At 40.9% G+C, this 23,082-nt stretch overlaps 3 protein-coding genes and 3 pseudogenes across 3 annotated transcripts in view; all 6 read left to right on the top strand.

The window, feature by feature from the left end:
• Positions 1–201: 201 nt before the first annotated feature.
• Positions 202–1,167, top strand: LOC138356191 (pre-mRNA-splicing factor 38-like). Its single transcript, XM_069311919.1, has one exon. The coding sequence runs from the start codon at positions 202–204 to the stop codon at positions 1,165–1,167; it is 966 nt and encodes a 321-aa protein (XP_069168020.1).
• Positions 1,168–4,269: 3,102 nt separating this feature from the next.
• On the top strand, positions 4,270–5,220 carry LOC138356190 (pre-mRNA-splicing factor 38A-like). Its single transcript, XM_069311918.1, has one exon. It carries the CDS (start codon positions 4,270–4,272, stop codon positions 5,218–5,220), a length of 951 nt encoding a protein of 316 aa, XP_069168019.1.
• A 3,117-nt stretch (positions 5,221–8,337) lies between these two features.
• On the top strand, positions 8,338–9,303 carry LOC123753007 (pre-mRNA-splicing factor 38A pseudogene; annotated as a pseudogene).
• Positions 9,304–12,385: 3,082 nt separating this feature from the next.
• Positions 12,386–13,339, top strand: LOC123753008 (pre-mRNA-splicing factor 38A pseudogene; annotated as a pseudogene).
• A 3,110-nt stretch (positions 13,340–16,449) lies between these two features.
• On the top strand, positions 16,450–17,403 carry LOC123753016 (pre-mRNA-splicing factor 38A pseudogene; annotated as a pseudogene).
• Positions 17,404–20,506: 3,103 nt separating this feature from the next.
• LOC138356213 (pre-mRNA-splicing factor 38-like) overlaps positions 20,507–23,082 on the top strand; it is a 46,066-nt gene continuing 43,490 nt past the window's right edge. Inside the window, exon 1 of the mRNA XM_069311946.1 lies at positions 20,507–21,136. Coding sequence (XP_069168047.1) covers positions 20,507–21,136 — 630 coding nt within the window. The remainder of the gene's footprint in view (positions 21,137–23,082) is intronic.

Raw genomic sequence — 23,082 nt, 5'->3', positions numbered from 1 at the left:
TTGGTCCGGGAGACATCTCCCGTCACGCAGGGTGCAGTCGCACCTCCACAGATCTCCAGTATCATCTATTGATACTGGAAATGGCTCAAAAGGGCCACCACTTACGGGCTATTCATGCCCGTGCCACCTTTTGGGTGGCTTAATCTTCTCTCTCTCTCTCATCAATCAATTTAAACATGGCCTCTGTAATCAGTAGGCGACATGGCCAACCGCACGATCAGGGAAGCCCGGGCCACTCACGGCACAAACCCCCAGTATTTAGTTGAGAAAATTATAAGAACTAGGATATACGACTCTAGATACTGGAAAGAAGAATGCTTTGCCCTCTCGGCGGAATTACTAGTCGACAAAGCAATAGCCCTCAGGTGTATTGGTGGTGTTCACGGAGCCAACAGCATACCCACGCCATTCCTATGTCTCGTGCTAAAGATGCTCCAGATCCAACCTGAGACTGACATAATTATAGAATTCATCACACAAGAGGATTTTAAGTATGCTCGTGCTTTGGGGGCATTTTACTTGAGACTTGTATGTGGATCACTGAATTGTTACAAGTACCTGGAACCTCTCCTTAATGACTTTAGGAAACTACGCGTTATTGACCGTTCCGGCCAGTTCCAGTTTACTCACATGGATGAATATATTGATTGTTTATTAAGAGATGAATGTTCATGTGATATAATTTTACCGAGGATCCAAAAGAGACCGATTCATGAAGCCAACAACGAGCTTAAAGGTCGAGTATCCGTATTAAATGATGATTTGGACAACCACGAGAGGGAAAGTGATGAGGAGGACATCTTTCCTCCACCAAGACCAAGAAATGATCCAGTAGAGCCATCCGAACAACACTCTGTGACGACCAGGATGGCAGAGGCCACTCTAGCTCCCCACACCGAGGCCTTCCATGTGACAGAGAAAGAGAAAAGCTTCGCAGAAGTCACTCACAGAAGACAGATCATGAAAGAGGCAAGGAAAGGTCGAGAAAGAGACATCGCAGCAGATCAGAACAACGTCAGCGACGAGGATCTCCAGCCCATCGTCCCCATCACCGAAAAAATCGTGGAGAAAGAGAATCAAATAGAGAGAGAGGAAGGGATTGGAATCGTTGTGAACGCAAAGGAAAACAATATCGCAGTGGACGTAGTAAATGAGATACCTTTTTGAGGATGTGGTAGGAGCTGACAGTGCTCCATTTGACCTGCAACCTCACTAATATCTCACTGCCCTCTCATGAGTTGACCTCACACTTGACTGCCGCCTCATGATATGAACCTCAAGCTTCCTGTGTTATCATTATATATATATATAATTATACACGAAGCCTTCTTTGGACTCTTGTATGTATTTGAAGACCTGTATTCACGTTTCTGTCTTATAAGAACTATGTATTAATAAACACTGTTGTAATAAATGAATGCTATTATTTACATCTCATTATTTACCATCCCAAAGAATAATATGTACCTTTATTCAAGTACAAATAAAATATTTAAATATCTTAGCGCCTGGTGCTTGGAGAGTAGCTGTGATTAGGGTCTTCATCTGGATGAAAAATGTGAAAACCATCTTAAATGTGTTTTTTGATGTTTTTGACGTTGGTCGCAGAAAGGTGACATTTATATAAGGTATTTATATAAAGTCGTTTTTAACATATAAAATACGTTAATTTCAGTCACTCAATTCATGGACCTTTGGTGCAAACGTATAACTAATGTTTTTAAACGTTTCTATTTTAAATTAAGTAAAAATGCTTAATGTATGTGGGTGGTTTTGTGCATGTGTGGGGTTGTGCTGGTCTGTGTGTGTGCGTGTACTTTTGATGTGTATGTTAAAGTGCAAATATGTAAGCACTACCATTACAAGAATAGGTGTATGGAGGTATTCCTTTTTTTTATTAATACATTAGGTACATCTGCATTTGTGCAGCTACCCTAGACTACATGAAGGGGGAGTACAGTGTCAAAAAGCTAGTTACGTGATGCTAAAAATTCCCCATCACACTGGATGGTTAGCCCGTTTTGAATGAACAGCATGTTAAAATTTATGAATGCGTCTGTGGGGTTGACCGCTGAATGTAATGGACTTGAGTCGAGGACGGGTTGGTCCTGGGACCTCTGTTGTTTAATATATATATAAATGATTTAGATTCAGGTTTGAGTAGCAACATTTGCAAATTTGCCGATGATACGAAAATCGGTAGGGAAATTAATTCGGAAGAAGACTTACTATCACTTCAAGTTGATCTAGATAGGGTTTTGAAATGGTCAAAGGATTGGCAGATGCAGTTTAATGCTGATAAATGTAAAGTTCTGAGGTTAGGTAATGATGATAGAGTTACAAGATACGAGCTAGATGGTGTTGAGATTGCGAAGTCGGATTGCGAAAGGGATCTGGGAGTTATGATTAGTAAGAATTGAAGCTGAGTAGACGCAGGCTAACAGTAAGGAAAGAGCAAGAAAAATTCTTTATAGACAGCATAGAACATTGGTATAACAATTATGGGCCTGAGAATGTACAACAGTTTTATGATGACCTCATAAATAATACCTATGAGGCCATCAAAAATAGTGAGTCACGCCAAACAAAAAGAAGTACTGTAAACAGGTCAGACACAACCAGTACTATGATGATGCTAAACTGAAAGAGCTTAAGGAGCCATGGTAACCGAAAACCTGAAGAAAAATGGAATATTTACGAAAAATACTACAACGTTCTGGCAACACTGTGGTCCAAACCGTTTAATGATATCTTGAAAAATAACGTAATTAGAGTCAAATTTCCCGCTGCAACTTTCGTGAATCTGGTCCTCGCGGCGTGAGTGCGCCGCGGGGTATTGTATCTTACGTTGTAGAAGTCTTATTTTTCGTAATAGCGTTGAAAATAACATGTTATGCATAAAATGAATATAAACTCACTCATTGGCAACAGTATTGTGTGAGAGAGAGGGTGGTACGTGGCTCAGGCCCTCAGTGACTGTATGTCTCTCGTGGGGAGTGGTTCTATCGCTGACGCGCTCTCACAATATCTCCCAGAACTCATGCTATTATTGTTATTTGTACTGCAATATGACTTACCAAACGAACAAGAGACAAGCATTGAAAGCTAGATGCATGCGAGCTCTCCATAGAAGGTACGAGCTGGCCGCAAATGCGTAAATCACGCATTGTCACGAGTGACCGGAGTAGAGTAACTTGTCGCGCGCGCTACTCAACTCCAACTTTTACAACTAGATCTGGTTTCACAGCCTTTATTTATTATTCAATTTACATGAAACTTGCACACTATATGTAGAGTTTACGCCTCTAAAAACTTACGTCATTATTCTTATCTACGTAGATTTATTGATTTTATAAATAATGATACACTTCATTTTGTTGCATACGTTTTTGGGAAACTTTTAAAAATCTGTATTTAGGAAAGACTTGGGTAAATACTGGTTCAGTAACAGGGTTGTTGATTTGTGGAACCAATTGCCACGTAACATTGTGGAGGTGGGGTCTCTCGATTGTTTCAAGCATGGGTTGGACATGTATATGAGTGGGATTGGGTGGTTATAAATAGGAGCTGTCTCGTATGGGCCAATAGGCCTTCTGCAGTTGCCTTTGTTCTATGTTCTTATGTTTACAAGTGGATTGATGGACACAACAAACGGGATAATAATAGGGTATTAAAAGTATCAACACAAGACAGAACACGAAACAATGGGTATAAATTGGATAAATTTAGATTTAGGAAAGACTTGGGTAAATACTGGTTCGTAACAGGGTTGTTGATTTGTGGAACCAATTACCGCATAACGTGGTGGAGGTGGTGTCCCTCGATTGTTTCAAGCGCGGGTTGGACATGTTTATGAGTGGGATTGGGTGGTTATAAATAGGAGCTGCCTCGTACGGGCCAATAGGCCTTCTGCAGTTATCTTTGTTTTTATATTCATATGCTCTCATAATCTTGCTCCTCCTCCCCACCCGTCTTCTATCCCTCACTGACACCTGACTCCTACCCTCTTCTCTAGGACACTAATAAATACGCCTCCATCCTAAACATGGCACACCATCTGGTCACCACTTGGTCCGGGAGACATCTCCCGTCACGCAGGGTGCAGTCGCACCTCCACAGATCTCCAGTATCATCTATTGATACTGGAAATGGCTCAAAAGGGCCACCACTTACGGGCTATTCATGCCCGTGCCACCTTTTGGGTGGCTTAATCTTCTCTCTCTCTCTCTCTCATCAATTTAAACATGGCCTCTGTAATCAGTAGGCGACATGGCCAACCGCACGATCAGGGAAGCCCGGGCCACTCACGGCACAAACCCCCAGTATTTAGTTGAGAAAATTATAAGAACTAGGATATACGACTCTAGATACTGGAAAGAAGAATGCTTTGCCCTCTCGGCGGAATTACTAGTCGACAAAGCAATAGCCCTCAGGTGTATTGGTGGTGTTCACGGAGCCAACAGCATACCCACGCCATTCCTATGTCTCGTGCTAAAGATGCTCCAGATCCAACCTGAGACTGACATAATTATAGAATTCATCACACAAGAGGATTTTAAGTATGCTCGTGCTTTGGGGGCATTTTACTTGAGACTTGTATGTGGATCACTGAATTGTTACAAGTACCTGGAACCTCTCCTTAATGACTTTAGGAAACTACGCGTTATTGACCGTTCCGGCCAGTTCCAGTTTACTCACATGGATGAATATATTGATTGTTTATTAAGAGATGAATGTTCATGTGATATAATTTTACCGAGGATCCAAAAGAGACCGATTCATGAAGCCAACAACGAGCTTAAAGGTCGAGTATCCGTATTAAATGATGATTTGGACAACCACGAGAGGGAAAGTGATGAGGAGGACATCTTTCCTCCACCAAGACCAAGAAATGATCCAGTAGAGCCATCCCGAACAACACTCTGTGACGACCAGGATGGCAGAGGCCACTCTAGCTCCCCACACCGAGGCCTTCCATGTGACAGAGAAAGAGAAAAGCTTCGCAGAAGTCACTCACAGACAGATCATGAAAGAGGCAAGGAAAGGTCGAGAAAGAGACATCGCAGCAGATCAGAACAACGTCAGCGACGAGGATCTCCAGCCCATCGTCCCCATCACCGAAAAAATCGTGGAGAAAGAGAATCAAATAGAGAGAGAGGAAGGGATTGGAATCGTTGTGAACGCAAAGGAAAACAATATCGCAGTGGACGTAGTAAATGAGATACCTTTTTGAGGATGTGGTAGGAGCTGACAGTGCTCCATTTGACCTGCAACCTCACTAATATCTCACTGCCCTCTCATGAGTTGACCTCACACTTGACTGCCGCCTCATGATATGAACCTCAAGCTTCCTGTGTTATCATTATATATATAATTATATATTATACACGAAGCCTTCTTTGGACTCTTGTATGTATTTGAAGACCTGTATTCACGTTTCTGTCTTATAAGAACTATGTATTAATAAACACTGTTGTAATAAATGAATGCTATTATTTACATCTCATTATTTACCATCCCAAAGAATAATATGTACCTTTATTCAAGTACAAATAAAATATTTAAATATCTTAGCGCCTGGTGCTTGGAGAGTAGCTGTGATTAGGGTCTTCATCTGGATGAAAAATGTGAAAACCATCTTAAATGTGTTTTTTGATGTTTTTGACGTTGGTCGCAGAAAGGTGACATTTATATAAGGTATTTATATAAAGTCGTTTTTAACATATAAAATACGTTAATTTCAGTCACTCAATTCATGGACCTTTGGTGCAAACGTATAACTAATGTTTTTAAACGTTTCTATTTTAAATTAAGTAAAAATGCTTAATGTATGTGGGTGGTTTTGTGCATGTGTGGGGTTGTGCTGGTCTGTGTGTGTGCGTGTACTTTTGATGTGTATGTTAAAGTGCAAATATGTAAGCACTACCATTACAAGAATAGGTGTATGGAGGTATTCCTTTTTTTATTAATACATTAGGTACATCTGCATTTGTGCAGCTACCCTAGACTACATGAAGGGGGAGTACAGTGTCAAAAAGCTAGTTACGTGATGCTAAAAATTCCCCATCACACTGGATGGTTAGCCCGTTTTGAATGAACAGCATGTTAAAATTTATGAATGCGTCTGTGGGGTTGACCGCTGAATGTAATGGACTTGAGTCGAGGACGGGTTGGTCCTGGGACCTCTGTTGTTTAATATATATATAAATGATTTAGATTCAGGTTTGAGTAGCAACATTTGCAAATTTGCCGATGATACGAAAATCGGTAGGGAAATTAATTCGGAAGAAGACTTACTATCACTTCAAGTTGATCTAGATAGGGTTTTGAAATGGTCAAAGGATTGCAGATGCAGTTTAATGCTGATAAATGTAAAGTTCTGAGGTTAGGTAATGATGATAGAGTTACAAGATACGAGCTAGATGGTGTTGAGATTGCGAGTCGGATTGCGAAAGGGATCTGGGAGTTATGATTAGTAAGAATTTAAGCTGAGTAGACGCAGGCTAACAGTAAGGAAAGAGCAAGAAAAATTCTTTATAGACAGCATAGAACATTGGTATAACAATTATGGGCCTGAGAATGTACAACAGTTTTATGATGACCTCATAAATAATACCTATGAGGCCATCAAAAATAGTGAGTCACGCCAAACAAAAAGAAGTACTGTAAACAGGTCAGACACAACCAGTACTATGATGATGCTAAACTGAAAGAGCTTAAGGAGCCATGGTAACCGAAAACCTGAAGAAAAATGGAATATTTACGAAAAATACTACAACGTTCTGGCAACACTGTGGTCCAAACCGTTTAATGATATCTTGAAAAATAACGTAATTAGAGTCAAATTTCCCGCTGCAACTTTCGTGAATCTGGTCCTCGCGGCGTGAGTGCGCCGCGGGGTATTGTATCTTACGTTGTAGAAGTCTTATTTTTCGTAATAGCGTTGAAAATAACATGTTATGCATAAAATGAATATAAACTCACTCATTGGCAACAGTATTGTGTGAGAGAGAGGGTGGTACGTGGCTCAGGCCCTCAGTGACTGTATGTCTCTCGTGGGGAGTGGTTCTATCGCTGACGCGCTCTCACAATATCTCCCAGAACTCATGCTATTATTGTTATTTGTACTGCAATATGACTTACCAAACGAACAAGAGACAAGCATTGAAAGCTAGATGCATGCGAGCTCTCCATAGAAGGTACGAGCTGGCCGCAAATGCGTAAATCACGCATTGTCACGAGTGACCGCGAGTAGAGTAACTTGTCGCGCGCGCTACGCAACTCCAACTTTTACAACTAGATCTGGTTTCACAGCCTTTATTTATTATTCAATTTACATGAAACTTGCACACTATATGTAGAGTTTACGCCTCTAAAAACTTACGTCATTATTCTTATCTACGTAGATTTATTGATTTTATAAATAATGATACACTTCATTTTGTTGCATACGTTTTTGGGAAACTTTTAAAAATCTGTATTTAGGAAAGACTTGGGTAAATACTGGTTCAGTAACAGGGTTGTTGATTTGTGGAACCAATTGCCACGTAACATTGTGGAGGTGGGGTCTCTCGATTGTTTCAAGCATGGGTTGGACATGTATATGAGTGGGATTGGGTGGTTATAAATAGGAGCTGTCTCGTATGGGCCAATAGGCCTTCTGCAGTTGCCTTTGTTCTATGTTCTTATGTTTACAAGTGGATTGATGGACACAACAAACGGGATAATAATAGGGTATTAAAAGTATCAACACAAGACAGAACACGAAACAATGGGTATAAATTGGATAAATTTAGATTTAGGAAAGACTTGGGTAAATACTGGTTCGTAACAGGGTTGTTGATTTGTGGAACCAATTACCGCATAACGTGGTGGAGGTGGTGTCCCTCGATTGTTTCAAGCGCGGGTTGGACATGTTTATGAGTGGGATTGGGTGGTTATAAATAGGAGCTGCCTCGTACGGGCCAATAGGCCTTCTGCAGTTATCTTTGTTTTTATATTCATATGCTCTCATAATCTTGCTCCTCCTCCCCACCCGTCTTCTATCCCTCACTGACACCTGACTCCTACCCTCTTCTCTAGGACACTAATAAATACGCCTCCATCCTAAACATGGCACACCATCTGGTCACCACTTGGTCCGGGAGACATCTCCCGTCACGCAGGGTGCAGTCGCACCTCCACAGATCTCCAGTATCATCTATTGATACTGGAAATGGCTCAAAAGGGCCACCACTTACGGGCTATTCATGCCCGTGCCACCTTTTGGGTGGCTTAATCTTCTCTCTCTCTCTCTCATCAATCAATTAAACATGGCCTCTGTAATCAGTAGGCGACATGGCCAACCGCACGATCAGGGAAGCCCGGGCCACTCACGGCACAAACCCCCAGTATTTAGTTGAGAAAATTATAAGAACTAGGATATACGACTCTAGATACTGGAAAGAAGAATGCTTTGCCCTCTCGGCGGAATTACTAGTCGACAAAGCAATAGCCCTCAGGTGTATTGGTGGTGTTCACGGAGCCAACAGCATACCCACGCCATTCCTATGTCTCGTGCTAAAGATGCTCCAGATCCAACCTGAGACTGACATAATTATAGAATTCATCACACAAGAGGATTTTAAGTATGCTCGTGCTTTGGGGGCATTTTACTTGAGACTTGTATGTGGATCACTGAATTGTTACAAGTACCTGGAACCTCTCCTTAATGACTTTAGGAAACTACGCGTTATTGACCGTTCCGGCCAGTTCCAGTTTACTCACATGGATGAATATATTGATTGTTTATTAAGAGATGAATGTTCATGTGATATAATTTTACCGAGGATCCAAAAGAGACCGATTCATGAAGCCAACAACGAGCTTAAAGGTCGAGTATCCGTATTAAATGATGATTTGGACAACCACGAGAGGGAAAGTGATGAGGAGGACATCTTTCCTCCACCAAGACCAAGAAATGATCCAGTAGAGCCATCCCGAACAACACTCTGTGACGACCAGGATGGCAGAGGCCACTCTAGCTCCCCACACCGAGGCCTTCCATGTGACAGAGAAAGAGAAAAGCTTCGCAGAAGTCACTCACAGAGACAGATCATGAAAGAGGCAAGGAAAGGTCGAGAAAGAGACATCGCAGCAGATCAGAACAACGTCAGCGACGAGGATCTCCAGCCCATCGTCCCCATCACCGAAAAAATCGTGGAGAAAGAGAATCAAATAGAGAGAGAGGAAGGGATTGGAATCGTTGTGAACGCAAAGGAAAACAATATCGCAGTGGACGTAGTAAATGAGATACCTTTTTGAGGATGTGGTAGGAGCTGACAGTGCTCCATTTGACCTGCAACCTCACTAATATCTCACTGCCCTCTCATGAGTTGACCTCACACTTGACTGCCGCCTCATGATATGAACCTCAAGCTTCCTGTGTTATCATTATATATATAATATATACACGAAGCCTTCTTTGGACTCTTGTATGTATTTGAAGACCTGTATTCACGTTTCTGTCTTATAAGAACTATGTATTAATAAACACTGTTGTAATAAATGAATGCTATTATTTACATCTCATTATTTACCATCCCAAAGAATAATATGTACCTTTATTCAAGTACAAATAAAATATTTAAATATCTTAGCGCCTGGTGCTTGGAGAGTAGCTGTGATTAGGGTCTTCATCTGGATGAAAAATGTGAAAACCATCTTAAATGTGTTTTTTGATGTTTTTGACGTTGGTCGCAGAAAGGTGACATTTATATAAGGTATTTATATAAAGTCGTTTTTAACATATAAAATACGTCAGTCACTTCATGGACCTTTGGTGCAAACGTATAACTAATGTTTTTAAACGTTTCTATTTTAAATTAAGTAAAAATGCTTAATGTATGTGGGTGGTTTTGTGCATGTGTGGGGTTGTGCTGGTCTGTGTGTGTGCGTGTACTTTTGATGTGTATGTTAAAGTGCAAATATGTAAGCACTACCATTACAAGAATAGGTGTATGGAGGTATTCCTTTTTTTTATTAATACATTAGGTACATCTGCATTTGTGCAGCTACCCTAGACTACATGAAGGGGGAGTACAGTGTCAAAAAGCTAGTTACGTGATGCTAAAAATTCCCCATCACACTGGATGGTTAGCCCGTTTTGAATGAACAGCATGTTAAAATTTATGAATGCGTCTGTGGGGTTGACCGCTGAATGTAATGGACTTGAGTCGAGGACGGGTTGGTCCTGGGACCTCTGTTGTTTAATATATATATAAATGATTTAGATTCAGGTTTGAGTAGCAACATTTGCAAATTTGCCGATGATACGAAAATCGGTAGGGAAATTAATTCGGAAGAAGACTTACTATCACTTCAAGTTGATCTAGATAGGGTTTTGAAATGGTCAAAGGATTGGCAGATGCAGTTTAATGCTGATAAATGTAAAGTTCTGAGGTTAGGTAATGATGATAGAGTTACAAGATACGAGCTAGATGGTGTTGAGATTGCGAAGTCGGATTGCGAAAGGGATCTGGGAGTTATGATTAGTAAGAATTGAAGCTGAGTACGCAGGCTAACAGTAAGGAAAGAGCAAGAAAAATTCTTTATAGACAGCATAGAACATTGGTATAACAATTATGGGCCTGAGAATGTACAACAGTTTTATGATGACCTCATAAATAATACCTATGAGGCCATCAAAAATAGTGAGTCACGCCAAACAAAAAAGAAGTACTGTAAACAGGTCAGACACAACCAGTACTATGATGATGCTAAACTGAAAGAGCTTAAGGAGCCATGGTAACCGAAAACCTGAAGAAAAATGGAATATTTACGAAAAATACTACTACAACGTTCTGGCAACACTGTGGTCCAAACCGTTTAATGATATCTTGAAAAATAACGTAGAGTCAAATTTCCCGCTGCAACTTTCGTGAATCTGGTCCTCGCGGCGTGAGTGCGCCGCGGGGTATTGTATCTTACGTTGTAGAAGTCTTATTTTTCGTAATAGCGTTGAAAATAACATGTTATGCATAAAATGAATATAAACTCACTCATTGGCAACAGTATTGTGTGAGAGAGAGGGTGGTACGTGGCTCAGGCCCTCAGTGACTGTATGTCTCTCGTGGGGAGTGGTTCTATCGCTGACGCGCTCTCACAATATCTCCCAGAACTCATGCTATTATTGTTATTTGTACTGCAATATGACTTACCAAACGAACAAGAGACAAGCATTGAAAGCTAGATGCATGCGAGCTCTCCATAGAAGGTACGAGCTGGCCGCAAATGCGTAAATCACGCATTGTCACGAGTGACCGCGAGTAGAGTAACTTGTCGCGCGCGCTACTCAACTCCAACTTTTACAACTAGATCTGGTTTCACAGCCTTTATTTATTATTCAATTTACATGAAACTTGCACACTATATGTAGAGTTTACGCCTCTAAAAACTTACGTCATTATTCTTATCTACGTAGATTTATTGATTTTATAAATAATGATACACTTCATTTTGTTGCATACGTTTTTGGGAAACTTTTAAAAATCTGTATTTAGGAAAGACTTGGGTAAATACTGGTTCAGTAACAGGGTTGTTGATTTGTGGAACCAATTGCCACGTAACATTGTGGAGGTGGGGTCTCTCGATTGTTTCAAGCATGGGTTGGACATGTATATGAGTGGGATTGGGTGGTTATAAATAGGAGCTGTCTCGTATGGGCCAATAGGCCTTCTGCAGTTGCCTTTGTTCTATGTTCTTATGTTTACAAGTGGATTGATGGACACAACAAACGGGATAATAATAGGGTATTAAAAGTATCAACACAAGACAGAACACGAAACAATGGGTATAAATTGGATAAATTTAGATTTAGGAAAGACTTGGGTAAATACTGGTTCGTAACAGGGTTGTTGATTTGTGGAACCAATTACCGCATAACGTGGTGGAGGTGGTGTCCCTCGATTGTTTCAAGCGCGGGTTGGACATGTTTAGTGGGATTGGGTGGTTATAAATAGGAGCTGCCTCGTACGGGCCAATAGGCCTTCTGCAGTTATCTTTGTTTTTATATTCATATGCTCTCATAATCTTGCTCCTCCTCCACCCGTCTTCTATCCCTCACTGACACCTGACTCCTACCCTCTTCTCTAGGACACTAATAAATACGCCTCCATCCTAAACATGGCACACCATCTGGTCACCACTTGGTCCGGGAGACATCTCCCGTCACGCAGGGTGCAGTCGCACCTCCACAGATCTCCAGTATCATCTATTGATACTGGAAATGGCTCAAAAGGGCCACCACTTACGGGCTATTCATGCCCGTGCCACCTTTTGGGTGGCTTAATCTTCTCTCTCTCTCTCATCAATCAATTAAACATGGCCTCTGTAATCAGTAGGCGACATGGCCAACCGCACGATCAGGGAAGCCCGGGCCACTCACGGCACAAACCCCCAGTATTTAGTTGAGAAAATTATAAGAACTAGGATATACGACTCTAGATACTGGAAAGAAGAATGCTTTGCCCTCTCGGCGGAATTACTAGTCGACAAAGCAATAGCCCTCAGGTGTATTGGTGGTGTTCACGGAGCCAACAGCATACCCACGCCATTCCTATGTCTCGTGCTAAAGATGCTCCAGATCCAACCTGAGACTGACATAATTATAGAATTCATCACACAAGAGGATTTTAAGTATGCTCGTGCTTTGGGGGCATTTTACTTGAGACTTGTATGTGGATCACTGAATTGTTACAAGTACCTGGAACCTCTCCTTAATGACTTTAGGAAACTACGCGTTATTGACCGTTCCGGCCAGTTCCAGTTTACTCACATGGATGAATATATTGATTGTTTATTAAGAGATGAATGTTCATGTGATATAATTTTACCGAGGATCCAAAAGAGACCGATTCATGAAGCCAACAACGAGCTTAAAGGTCGAGTATCCGTATTAAATGATGATTTGGACAACCACGAGAGGGAAAGTGATGAGGAGGACATCTTTCCTCCACCAAGACCAAGAAATGATCCAGTAGAGCCATCCCGAACAACACTCTGTGACGACCAGGATGGCAGAGGCCACTCTAGCTCCCCACACCGAGGCCTTCCATGTGACAGAGAAAGAGAAAAGCTTCGCAGAAGTCACTCACAGAAGACAGATCATGAAAGAGGCAAGGAAAGGTCGAGAAAGAGACATCGCAGCAGATCAGAACAACGTCAGCGACGAGGATCTCCAGCCCATCGTCCCCATCACCGAAAAAATCGTGGAGAAAGAGAATCAAATAGAGAGAGAGGAAGGGATTGGAATCGTTGTGAACGCAAAGGAAAACAATATCGCAGTGGACGTAGTAAATGAGATACCTTTTTGAGGATGTGGTAGGAGCTGACAGTGCTCCATTTGACCTGCAACCTCACTAATATCTCACTGCCCTCTCATGAGTTGACCTCACACTTGACTGCCGCCTCATGATATGAACCTCAAGCTTCCTGTGTTATCATTATATATATAATTATACACGAAGCCTTCTTTGGACTCTTGTATGTATTTGAAGACCTGTATTCACGTTTCTGTCTTATAAGAACTATGTATTAATAAACACTGTTGTAATAAATGAATGCTATTATTTACATCTCATTATTTACCATCCCAAAGAATAATATGTACCTTTATTCAAGTACAAATAAAATATTTAAATATCTTAGCGCCTGGTGCTTGGAGAGTAGCTGTGATTAGGGTCTTCATCTGGATGAAAAATGTGAAAACCATCTTAAATGTGTTTTTTGATGTTTTTGACGTTGGTCGCAGAAAGGTGACATTTATATAAGGTATTTATATAAAGTCGTTTTTAACATATAAAATACGTTAATTTCAGTCACTCAATTCATGGACCTTTGGTGCAAACGTATAACTAATGTTTTTAAACGTTTCTATTTTAAATTAAGTAAAAATGCTTAATGTATGTGGGTGGTTTTGTGCATGTGTGGGGTTGTGCTGGTCTGTGTGTGTGCGTGTACTTTTGATGTGTATGTTAAAGTGCAAATATGTAAGCACTACCATTACAAGAATAGGTGTATGGAGGTATTCCTTTTTTTTATTAATACATTAGGTACATCTGCATTTGTGCAGCTACCCTAGACTACATGAAGGGGGAGTACAGTGTCAAAAAGCTAGTTACGTGATGCTAAAAATTCCCCATCACACTGGATGGTTAGCCCGTTTTGAATGAACAGCATGTTAAAATTTATGAATGCGTCTGTGGGGTTGACCGCTGAATGTAATGGACTTGAGTCGAGGACGGGTTGGTCCTGGGACCTCTGTTGTTTAATATATATATAAATGATTTAGATTCAGGTTTGAGTAGCAACATTTGCAAATTTGCCGATGATACGAAAATCGGTAGGGAAATTAATTCGGAAGAAGACTTACTATCACTTCAAGTTGATCTAGATAGGGTTTTGAAATGGTCAAAGGATTGGCAGATGCAGTTTAATGCTGATAAATGTAAAGTTCTGAGGTTAGGTAATGATGATAGAGTTACAAGATACGAGCTAGATGGTGTTGAGATTGCGAAGTCGGATTGCGAAAGGGATCTGGGAGTTATGATTAGTAAGAATTTAAGCTGAGTAGACGCAGGCTAACAGTAAGGAAAGAGCAAGAAAAATTCTTTATAGACAGCATAGAACATTGGTATAACAATTATGGGCCTGAGAATGTACAACAGTTTTATGATGACCTCATAAATAATACCTATGAGGCCATCAAAAATAGTGAGTCACGCCAAACAAAAAGAAGTACTGTAAACAGGTCAGACACAACCAGTACTATGATGATGCTAAACTGAAAGAGCTTAAGGAGCCATGGTAACCGAAAACCTGAAGAAAAATGGAATATTTACGAAAAATACTACAACGTTCTGGCAACACTGTGGTCCAAACCGTTTAATGATATCTTGAAAAATAACGTAGAGTCAAATTTCCCGCTGCAACTTTCGTGAATCTGGTCCTCGCGGCGTGAGTGCGCCGCGGGGTATTGTATCTTACGTTGTAGAAGTCTTATTTTTCGTAATAGCGTTGAAAATAACATGTTATGCATAAAATGAATATAAACTCACTCATTGGCAACAGTATTGTGTGAGAGAGAGGGTGGTACGTGGCTCAGGCCCTCAGTGACTGTATGTCTCTCGTGGGGAGTGGTTCTATCGCTGACGCGCTCTCACAATATCTCCCAGAACTCATGCTATTATTGTTATTTGTACTGCAATATGACTTACCAAACGAACAAGAGACAAGCATTGAAAGCTAGATGCATGCGAGCTCTCCATAGAAGGTACGAGCTGGCCGCAAATGCGTAAATCACGCATTGTCACGAGTGACCGCGAGTAGAGTAACTTGTCGCGCGCGCTACGCAACTCCAACTTTTACAACTAGATCTGGTTTCACAGCCTTTATTTATTATTCAATTTACATGAAACTTGCACACTATATGTAGAGTTTACGCCTCTAAAAACTTACGTCATTATTCTTATCTACGTAGATTTATTGATTTTATAAATAATGATACACTTCATTTTGTTGCATACGTTTTTGGGAAACTTTTAAAAATCTGTATTTAGGAAAGACTTGGGTAAATACTGGTTCAGTAACAGGGTTGTTGATTTGTGGAACCAATTGCCACGTAACATTGTGGAGGTGGGGTCTCTCGATTGTTTCAAGCATGGGTTGGACATGTATATGAGTGGGATTGGGTGGTTATAAATAGGAGCTGTCTCGTATGGGCCAATAGGCCTTCTGCAGTTGCCTTTGTTCTATGTTCTTATGTTTACAAGTGGATTGATGGACACAACAAACGGGATAATAATAGGGTATTAAAAGTATCAACACAAGACAGAACACGAAACAATGGGTATAAATTGGATAAATTTAGATTTAGGAAAGACTTGGGTAAATACTGGTTCAGTAACAGGGTTGTTGATTTGTGGAACCAATTACCGCATAACGTGGTGGAGGTGGTGTCCCTCGATTGTTTCAAGCGCGGGTTGGACATGTTTATGAGTGGGATTGGGTGGTTATAAATAGGAGCTGCCTCGTACGGGCCAATAGGCCTTCTGCAGTTATCTTTGTTTTTATATTCATATGCTCTCATAATCTTGCTCCTCCTCCCACCCGTCTTCTATCCCTCACTGACACCTGACTCCTACCCTCTTCTCTAGGACACTAATAAATACGCCTCCATCCTAAACATGGCACACCATCTGGTCACCACTTGGTCCGGGAGACATCTCCCGTCACGCAGGGTGCAGTCGCACCTCCACAGATCTCCAGTATCATCTATTGATACTGGAAATGGCTCAAAAGGGCCACCACTTACGGGCTATTCATGCCCGTGCCACCTTTTGGGTGGCTTAATCTTCTCTCTCTCTCTCTCATCAATCAATCTAAACATGGCCTCTGTAATCAGTAGGCGACATGGCCAACCGCACGATCAGGGAAGCCCGGGCCACTCACGGCACAAACCCCCAGTATTTAGTTGAGAAAATTATAAGAACTAGGATATACGACTCTAGATACTGGAAAGAAGAATGCTTTGCCCTCTCGGCGGAATTACTAGTCGACAAAGCAATAGCCCTCAGGTGTATTGGTGGTGTTCACGGAGCCAACAGCATACCCACGCCATTCCTATGTCTCGTGCTAAAGATGCTCCAGATCCAACCTGAGACTGACATAATTATAGAATTCATCACACAAGAGGATTTTAAGTATGCTCGTGCTTTGGGGGCATTTTACTTGAGACTTGTATGTGGATCACTGAATTGTTACAAGTACCTGGAACCTCTCCTTAATGACTTTAGGAAACTACGCGTTATTGACCGTTCCGGCCAGTTCCAGTTTACTCACATGGATGAATATATTGATTGTTTATTAAGAGATGAATGTTCATGTGATATAATTTTACCGAGGATCCAAAAGAGACCGATTCATGAAGCCAACAACGAGCTTAAAGGTCGAGTATCCGTATTAAATGATGATTTGGACAACCACGAGAGGGAAAGTGATGAGGAGGACATCTTTCCTCCACCAAGACCAAGAAATGATCCAGTAGAGCCATCCCGAACAACACTCTGTGACGACCAGGATGGCAGAGGCCACTCTAGCTCCCCACACCGAGGCCTTCCATGTGACAGAGAAAGAGAAAAGCTTCGCAGAAGTCACTCACAGAAGACAGATCATGAAAGAGGCAAGGAAAGGTCGAGAAAGAGACATCGCAGCAGATCAGAACAACGTCAGCGACGAGGATCTCCAGCCCATCGTCCCCATCACCGAAAAAATCGTGGAGAAAGAGAATCAAATAGAGAGAGAGGAAGGGATTGGAATCGTTGTGAACGCAAAGGAAAACAATATCGCAGTGGACGTAGTAAATGAGATACCTTTTTGAGGATGTGGTAGGAGCTGACAGTGCTCCATTTGACCTGCAACCTCACTAATATCTCACTGCCCTCTCATGAGTTGACCTCACACTTGACTGCCGCCTCATGATATGAACCTCAAGCTTCCTGTGTTATCATTATATATATAATTATACACGAAGCCTTCTTTGGACTCTTGTATGTATTTGAAGACCTGTATTCACGTTTCTGTCTTATAAGAACTATGTATTAATAAACACTGTTGTAATAAATGAATGCTATTATTTACATCTCATTATTTACCATCCCAAAGAATAATATGTACCTTTATTCAAGTACAAATAAAATATTTAAATATCTTAGCGCCTGGTGCTTGGAGAGTAGCTGTGATTAGGGTCTTCATCTGGATGAAAAATGTGAAAACCATCTTAAATGTGTTTTTTGATGTTTTTGACGTTGGTCGCAGAAAGGTGACATTTATATAAGGTATTTATATAAAGTCGTTTTTAACATATAAAATACGTTAATTTCAGTCACTCAATTCATGGACCTTTGGTGCAAACGTATAACTAATGTTTTTAAACGTTTCTATTTTAAATTAAGTAAAAATGCTTAATGTATGTGGGTGGTTTTGTGCATGTGTGGGGTTGTGCTGGTCTGTGTGTGTGCGTGTACTTTTGATGTGTATGTTAAAGTGCAAATATGTAAGCACTACCATTACAAGAATAGGTGTATGGAGGTATTCCTTTTTTTTATTAATACATTAGGTACATCTGCATTTGTGCAGCTACCCTAGACTACATGAAGGGGGAGTACAGTGTCAAAAAGCTAGTTACGTGATGCTAAAAATTCCCCATCACACTGGATGGTTAGCCCGTTTTGAATGAACAGCATGTTAAAATTTATGAATGCGTCTGTGGGGTTGACCGCTGAATGTAATGGACTTGAGTCGAGGACGGGTTGGTCCTGGGACCTCTGTTGTTTAATATATATATAAATGATTTAGATTCAGGTTTGAGTAGCAACATTTGCAAATTTGCCGATGATACGAAAATCGGTAGGGAAATTAATTCGGAAGAAGACTTACTATCACTTCAAGTTGATCTAGATAGGGTTTTGAAATGGTCAAAGGATTGGCAGATGCAGTTTAATGCTGATAAATGTAAAGTTCTGAGGTTAGGTAATGATGATAGAGTTACAAGATACGAGCTAGATGGTGTTGATTGCGATCGGATTGCGAAAGGGATCTGGGAGTTATGATTAGTAAGAATTTAAGCTGAGTAGACGCAGGCTAACAGTAAGGAAAGAGCAAGAAAAATTCTTTATAGACAGCATAGAACATTGGTATAACAATTATGGGCCTGAGAATGTACAACAGTTTTATGATGACCTCATAAATAATACCTATGAGGCCATCAAAAATAGTGAGTCACGCCAAACAAAAAGAAGTACTGTAAACAGGTCAGACACAACCAGTACTATGATGATGCTAAACTGAAAGAGCTTAAGGAGCCATGGTAACCGAAAACCTGAAGAAAAATGGAATATTTACGAAAAATACTACAACGTTCTGGCAACACTGTGGTCCAAACCGTTTAATGATATCTTGAAAAATAACGTAGAGTCAAATTTCCCGCTGCAACTTTCGTGAATCTGGTCCTCGCGGCGTGAGTGCGCCGCGGGGTATTGTATCTTACGTTGTAGAAGTCTTATTTTTCGTAATAGCGTTGAAAATAACATGTTATGCATAAAATGAATATAAACTCACTCATTGGCAACAGTATTGTGTGAGAGAGAGGGTGGTACGTGGCTCAGGCCCTCAGTGACTGTATGTCTCTCGTGGGGAGTGGTTCTATCGCTGACGCGCTCTCACAATATCTCCCAGAACTCATGCTATTATTGTTATTTGTACTGCAATATGACTTACCAAACGAACAAGAGACAAGCATTGAAAGCTAGATGCATGCGAGCTCTCCATAGAAGGTACGAGCTGGCCGCAAATGCGTAAATCACGCATTGTCACGAGTGACCGCGAGTAGAGTAACTTGTCGCGCGCGCTACGCAACTCCAACTTTTACAACTAGATCTGGTTTCACAGCCTTTATTTATTATTCAATTTACATGAAACTTGCACACTATATGTAGAGTTTACGCCTCTAAAAACTTACGTCATTATTCTTATCTACGTAGATTTATTGATTTTATAAATAATGATACACTTCATTTTGTTGCATACGTTTTTGGGAAACTTTTAAAAATCTGTATTTAGGAAAGACTTGGGTAAATACTGGTTCAGTAACAGGGTTGTTGATTTGTGGAACCAATTGCCACGTAACATTGTGGAGGTGGGGTCTCTCGATTGTTTCAAGCATGGGTTGGACATGTATATGAGTGGGATTGGGTGGTTATAAATAGGAGCTGTCTCGTATGGGCCAATAGGCCTTCTGCAGTTGCCTTTGTTCTATGTTCTTATGTTTACAAGTGGATTGATGGACACAACAAACGGGATAATAATAGGGTATTAAAAGTATCAACACAAGACAGAACACGAAACAATGGGTATAAATTGGATAAATTTAGATTTAGGAAAGACTTGGGTAAATACTGGTTCGTAACAGGGTTGTTGATTTGTGGAACCAATTACCGCATAACGTGGTGGAGGTGGTGTCCCTCGATTGTTTCAAGCGCGGGTTGGACATGTTTATGAGTGGGATTGGGTGGTTATAAATAGGAGCTGCCTCGTACGGGCCAATAGGCCTTCTGCAGTTATCTTTGTTTTTATATTCATATGCTCTCATAATCTTGCTCCTCCTCCCCCGTCTTCTATCCCTCACTGACACCTGACTCCTACCCTCTTCTCTAGGACACTAATAAATACGCCTCCATCCTAAACATGGCACACCATCTGGTCACCACTTGGTCCGGGAGACATCTCCCGTCACGCAGGGTGCAGTCGCACCTCCACAGATCTCCAGTATCATCTATTGATACTGGAAATGGCTCAAAAGGGCCACCACTTACGGGCTATTCATGCCCGTGCCACCTTTTGGGTGGCTTAATCTTCTCTCTCTCTCTCTCATCAATCAATCTAAACATGGCCTCTGTAATCAGTAGGCGACATGGCCAACCGCACGATCAGGGAAGCCCGGGCCACTCACGGCACAAACCCCCAGTATTTAGTTGAGAAAATTATAAGAACTAGGATATACGACTCTAGATACTGGAAAGAAGAATGCTTTGCCCTCTCGGCGGAATTACTAGTCGACAAAGCAATAGCCCTCAGGTGTATTGGTGGTGTTCACGGAGCCAACAGCATACCCACGCCATTCCTATGTCTCGTGCTAAAGATGCTCCAGATCCAACCTGAGACTGACATAATTATAGAATTCATCACACAAGAGGATTTTAAGTATGCTCGTGCTTTGGGGGCATTTTACTTGAGACTTGTATGTGGATCACTGAATTGTTACAAGTACCTGGAACCTCTCCTTAATGACTTTAGGAAACTACGCGTTATTGACCGTTCCGGCCAGTTCCAGTTTACTCACATGGATGAATATATTGATTGTTTATTAAGAGATGAATGTTCATGTGATATAATTTTACCGAGGATCCAAAAGAGACCGATTCATGAAGCCAACAACGAGCTTAAAGGTCGAGTATCCGTATTAAATGATGATTTGGACAACCACGAGAGGGAAAGTGATGAGGAGGACATCTTTCCTCCACCAAGACCAAGAAATGATCCAGTAGAGCCATCCCGAACAACACTCTGTGACGACCAGGATGGCAGAGGCCACTCTAGCTCCCCACACCGAGGCCTTCCATGTGACAGAGAAAGAGAAAAGCTTCGCAGAAGTCACTCACAGAGACAGATCATGAAAGAGGCAAGGAAAGGTCGAGAAAGAGACATCGCAGCAGATCAGAACAACGTCAGCGACGAGGATCTCCAGCCCATCGTCCCATCACCGAAAAAATCGTGGAGAAAGAGAATCAAATAGAGAGAGAGGAAGGGATTGGAATCGTTGTGAACGCAAAGGAAAACAATATCGCAGTGGACGTAGTAAATGAGATACCTTTTTGAGGATGTGGTAGGAGCTGACAGTGCTCCATTTGACCTGCAACCTCACTAATATCTCACTGCCCTCTCATGAGTTGACCTCACACTTGACTGCCGCCTCATGATATGAACCTCAAGCTTCCTGTGTTATCATTATATATATATATATATACGAAGCCTTCTTTGGACTCTTGTATGTATTTGAAGACCTGTATTCACGTTTCTGTCTTATAAGAACTATGTATTAATAAACACTGTTGTAATAAATGAATGCTATTATTTACATCTCATTATTTACCATCCCAAAGAATAATATGTACCTTTATTCAAGTACAAATAAAATATTTAAATATCTTAGCGCCTGGTGCTTGGAGAGTAGCTGTGATTAGGGTCTTCATCTGGATGAAAAATGTGAAAACCATCTTAAATGTGTTTTTTGATGTTTTTGACGTTGGTCGCAGAAAGGTGACATTTATATAAGGTATTTATATAAAGTCGTTTTTAACATATAAAATACGTTAATTTCAGTCACTCAATTCATGGACCTTTGGTGCAAACGTATAACTAATGTTTTTAAACGTTTCTATTTTAAATTAAGTAAAAATGCTTAATGTATGTGGGTGGTTTTGTGCATGTGTGGGGTTGTGCTGGTCTGTGTGTGTGCGTGTACTTTTGATGTGTATGTTAAAGTGCAAATATGTAAGCACTACCATTACAAGAATAGGTGTATGGAGGTATTCCTTTTTTTTATTAATACATTAGGTACATCTGCATTTGTGCAGCTACCCTAGACTACATGAAGGGGGAGTACAGTGTCAAAAAGCTAGTTACGTGATGCTAAAAATTCCCCATCACACTGGATGGTTAGCCCGTTTTGAATGAACAGCATGTTAAAATTTATGAATGCGTCTGTGGGGTTGACCGCTGAATGTAATGGACTTGAGTCGAGGACGGGTTGGTCCTGGGACCTCTGTTGTTTAATATATATATAAATGATTTAGATTCAGGTTTGAGTAGCAACATTTGCAAATTTGCCGATGATACGAAAATCGGTAGGGAAATTAATTCGGAAGAAGACTTACTATCACTTCAAGTTGATCTAGATAGGGTTTTGAAATGGTCAAAGGATTGGCAGATGCAGTTTAATGCTGATAAATGTAAAGTTCTGAGGTTAGGTAATGATGATAGAGTTACAAGATACGAGCTAGATGGTGTTGAGATTGCGAAAGGGATCTGGGAGTTATGATTAGTAAGAATTTAAGCTGAGTAGACGCAGGCTAACAGTAAGGAAAGAGCAAGAAAAATTCTTTATAGACAGCATAGAACATTGGTATAACAATTATGGGCCTGAGAATGTACAACAGTTTTATGATGACCTCATAAATAATACCTATGAGGCCATCAAAACAAGTGAGTCACGCCAAACAAAAAGAAGTACTGGTAAACAGGTCAGACACAACCAGTACTATGATGATGCTAAACTGAAAGAGCTTAAGGAGCCTTGGTAACCGAAAACCTGAAGAAAAATGGAATATTTACGAAAAATACTACAACGTTCTGGCAACACTGTGGTCCAAACCGTTTAATGATATCTTGAAAAATAACGTAATTAGAGTCAAATTTCCCGCTGCAACA

Source organism: Procambarus clarkii, chromosome 71, assembly GCF_040958095.1.
Source record: "Procambarus clarkii isolate CNS0578487 chromosome 71, FALCON_Pclarkii_2.0, whole genome shotgun sequence".
Taxonomy (NCBI): Eukaryota; Metazoa; Arthropoda; class Malacostraca; order Decapoda; family Cambaridae; genus Procambarus; species Procambarus clarkii.
This window is presented reverse-complemented; position numbering and strand designations above follow the sequence as displayed.

What these genes read in the sequence shown, in the direction of transcription:
- LOC138356191 (XM_069311919.1), top strand. Translation starts at nt 202, where the DNA reads ATGGCCAACCGCACGATCAGGGAAGCCCGGGCCACTCACGGCACAAAC.
- LOC138356190 (XM_069311918.1), top strand. Translation starts at nt 4,270, where the DNA reads ATGGCCAACCGCACGATCAGGGAAGCCCGGGCCACTCACGGCACAAAC.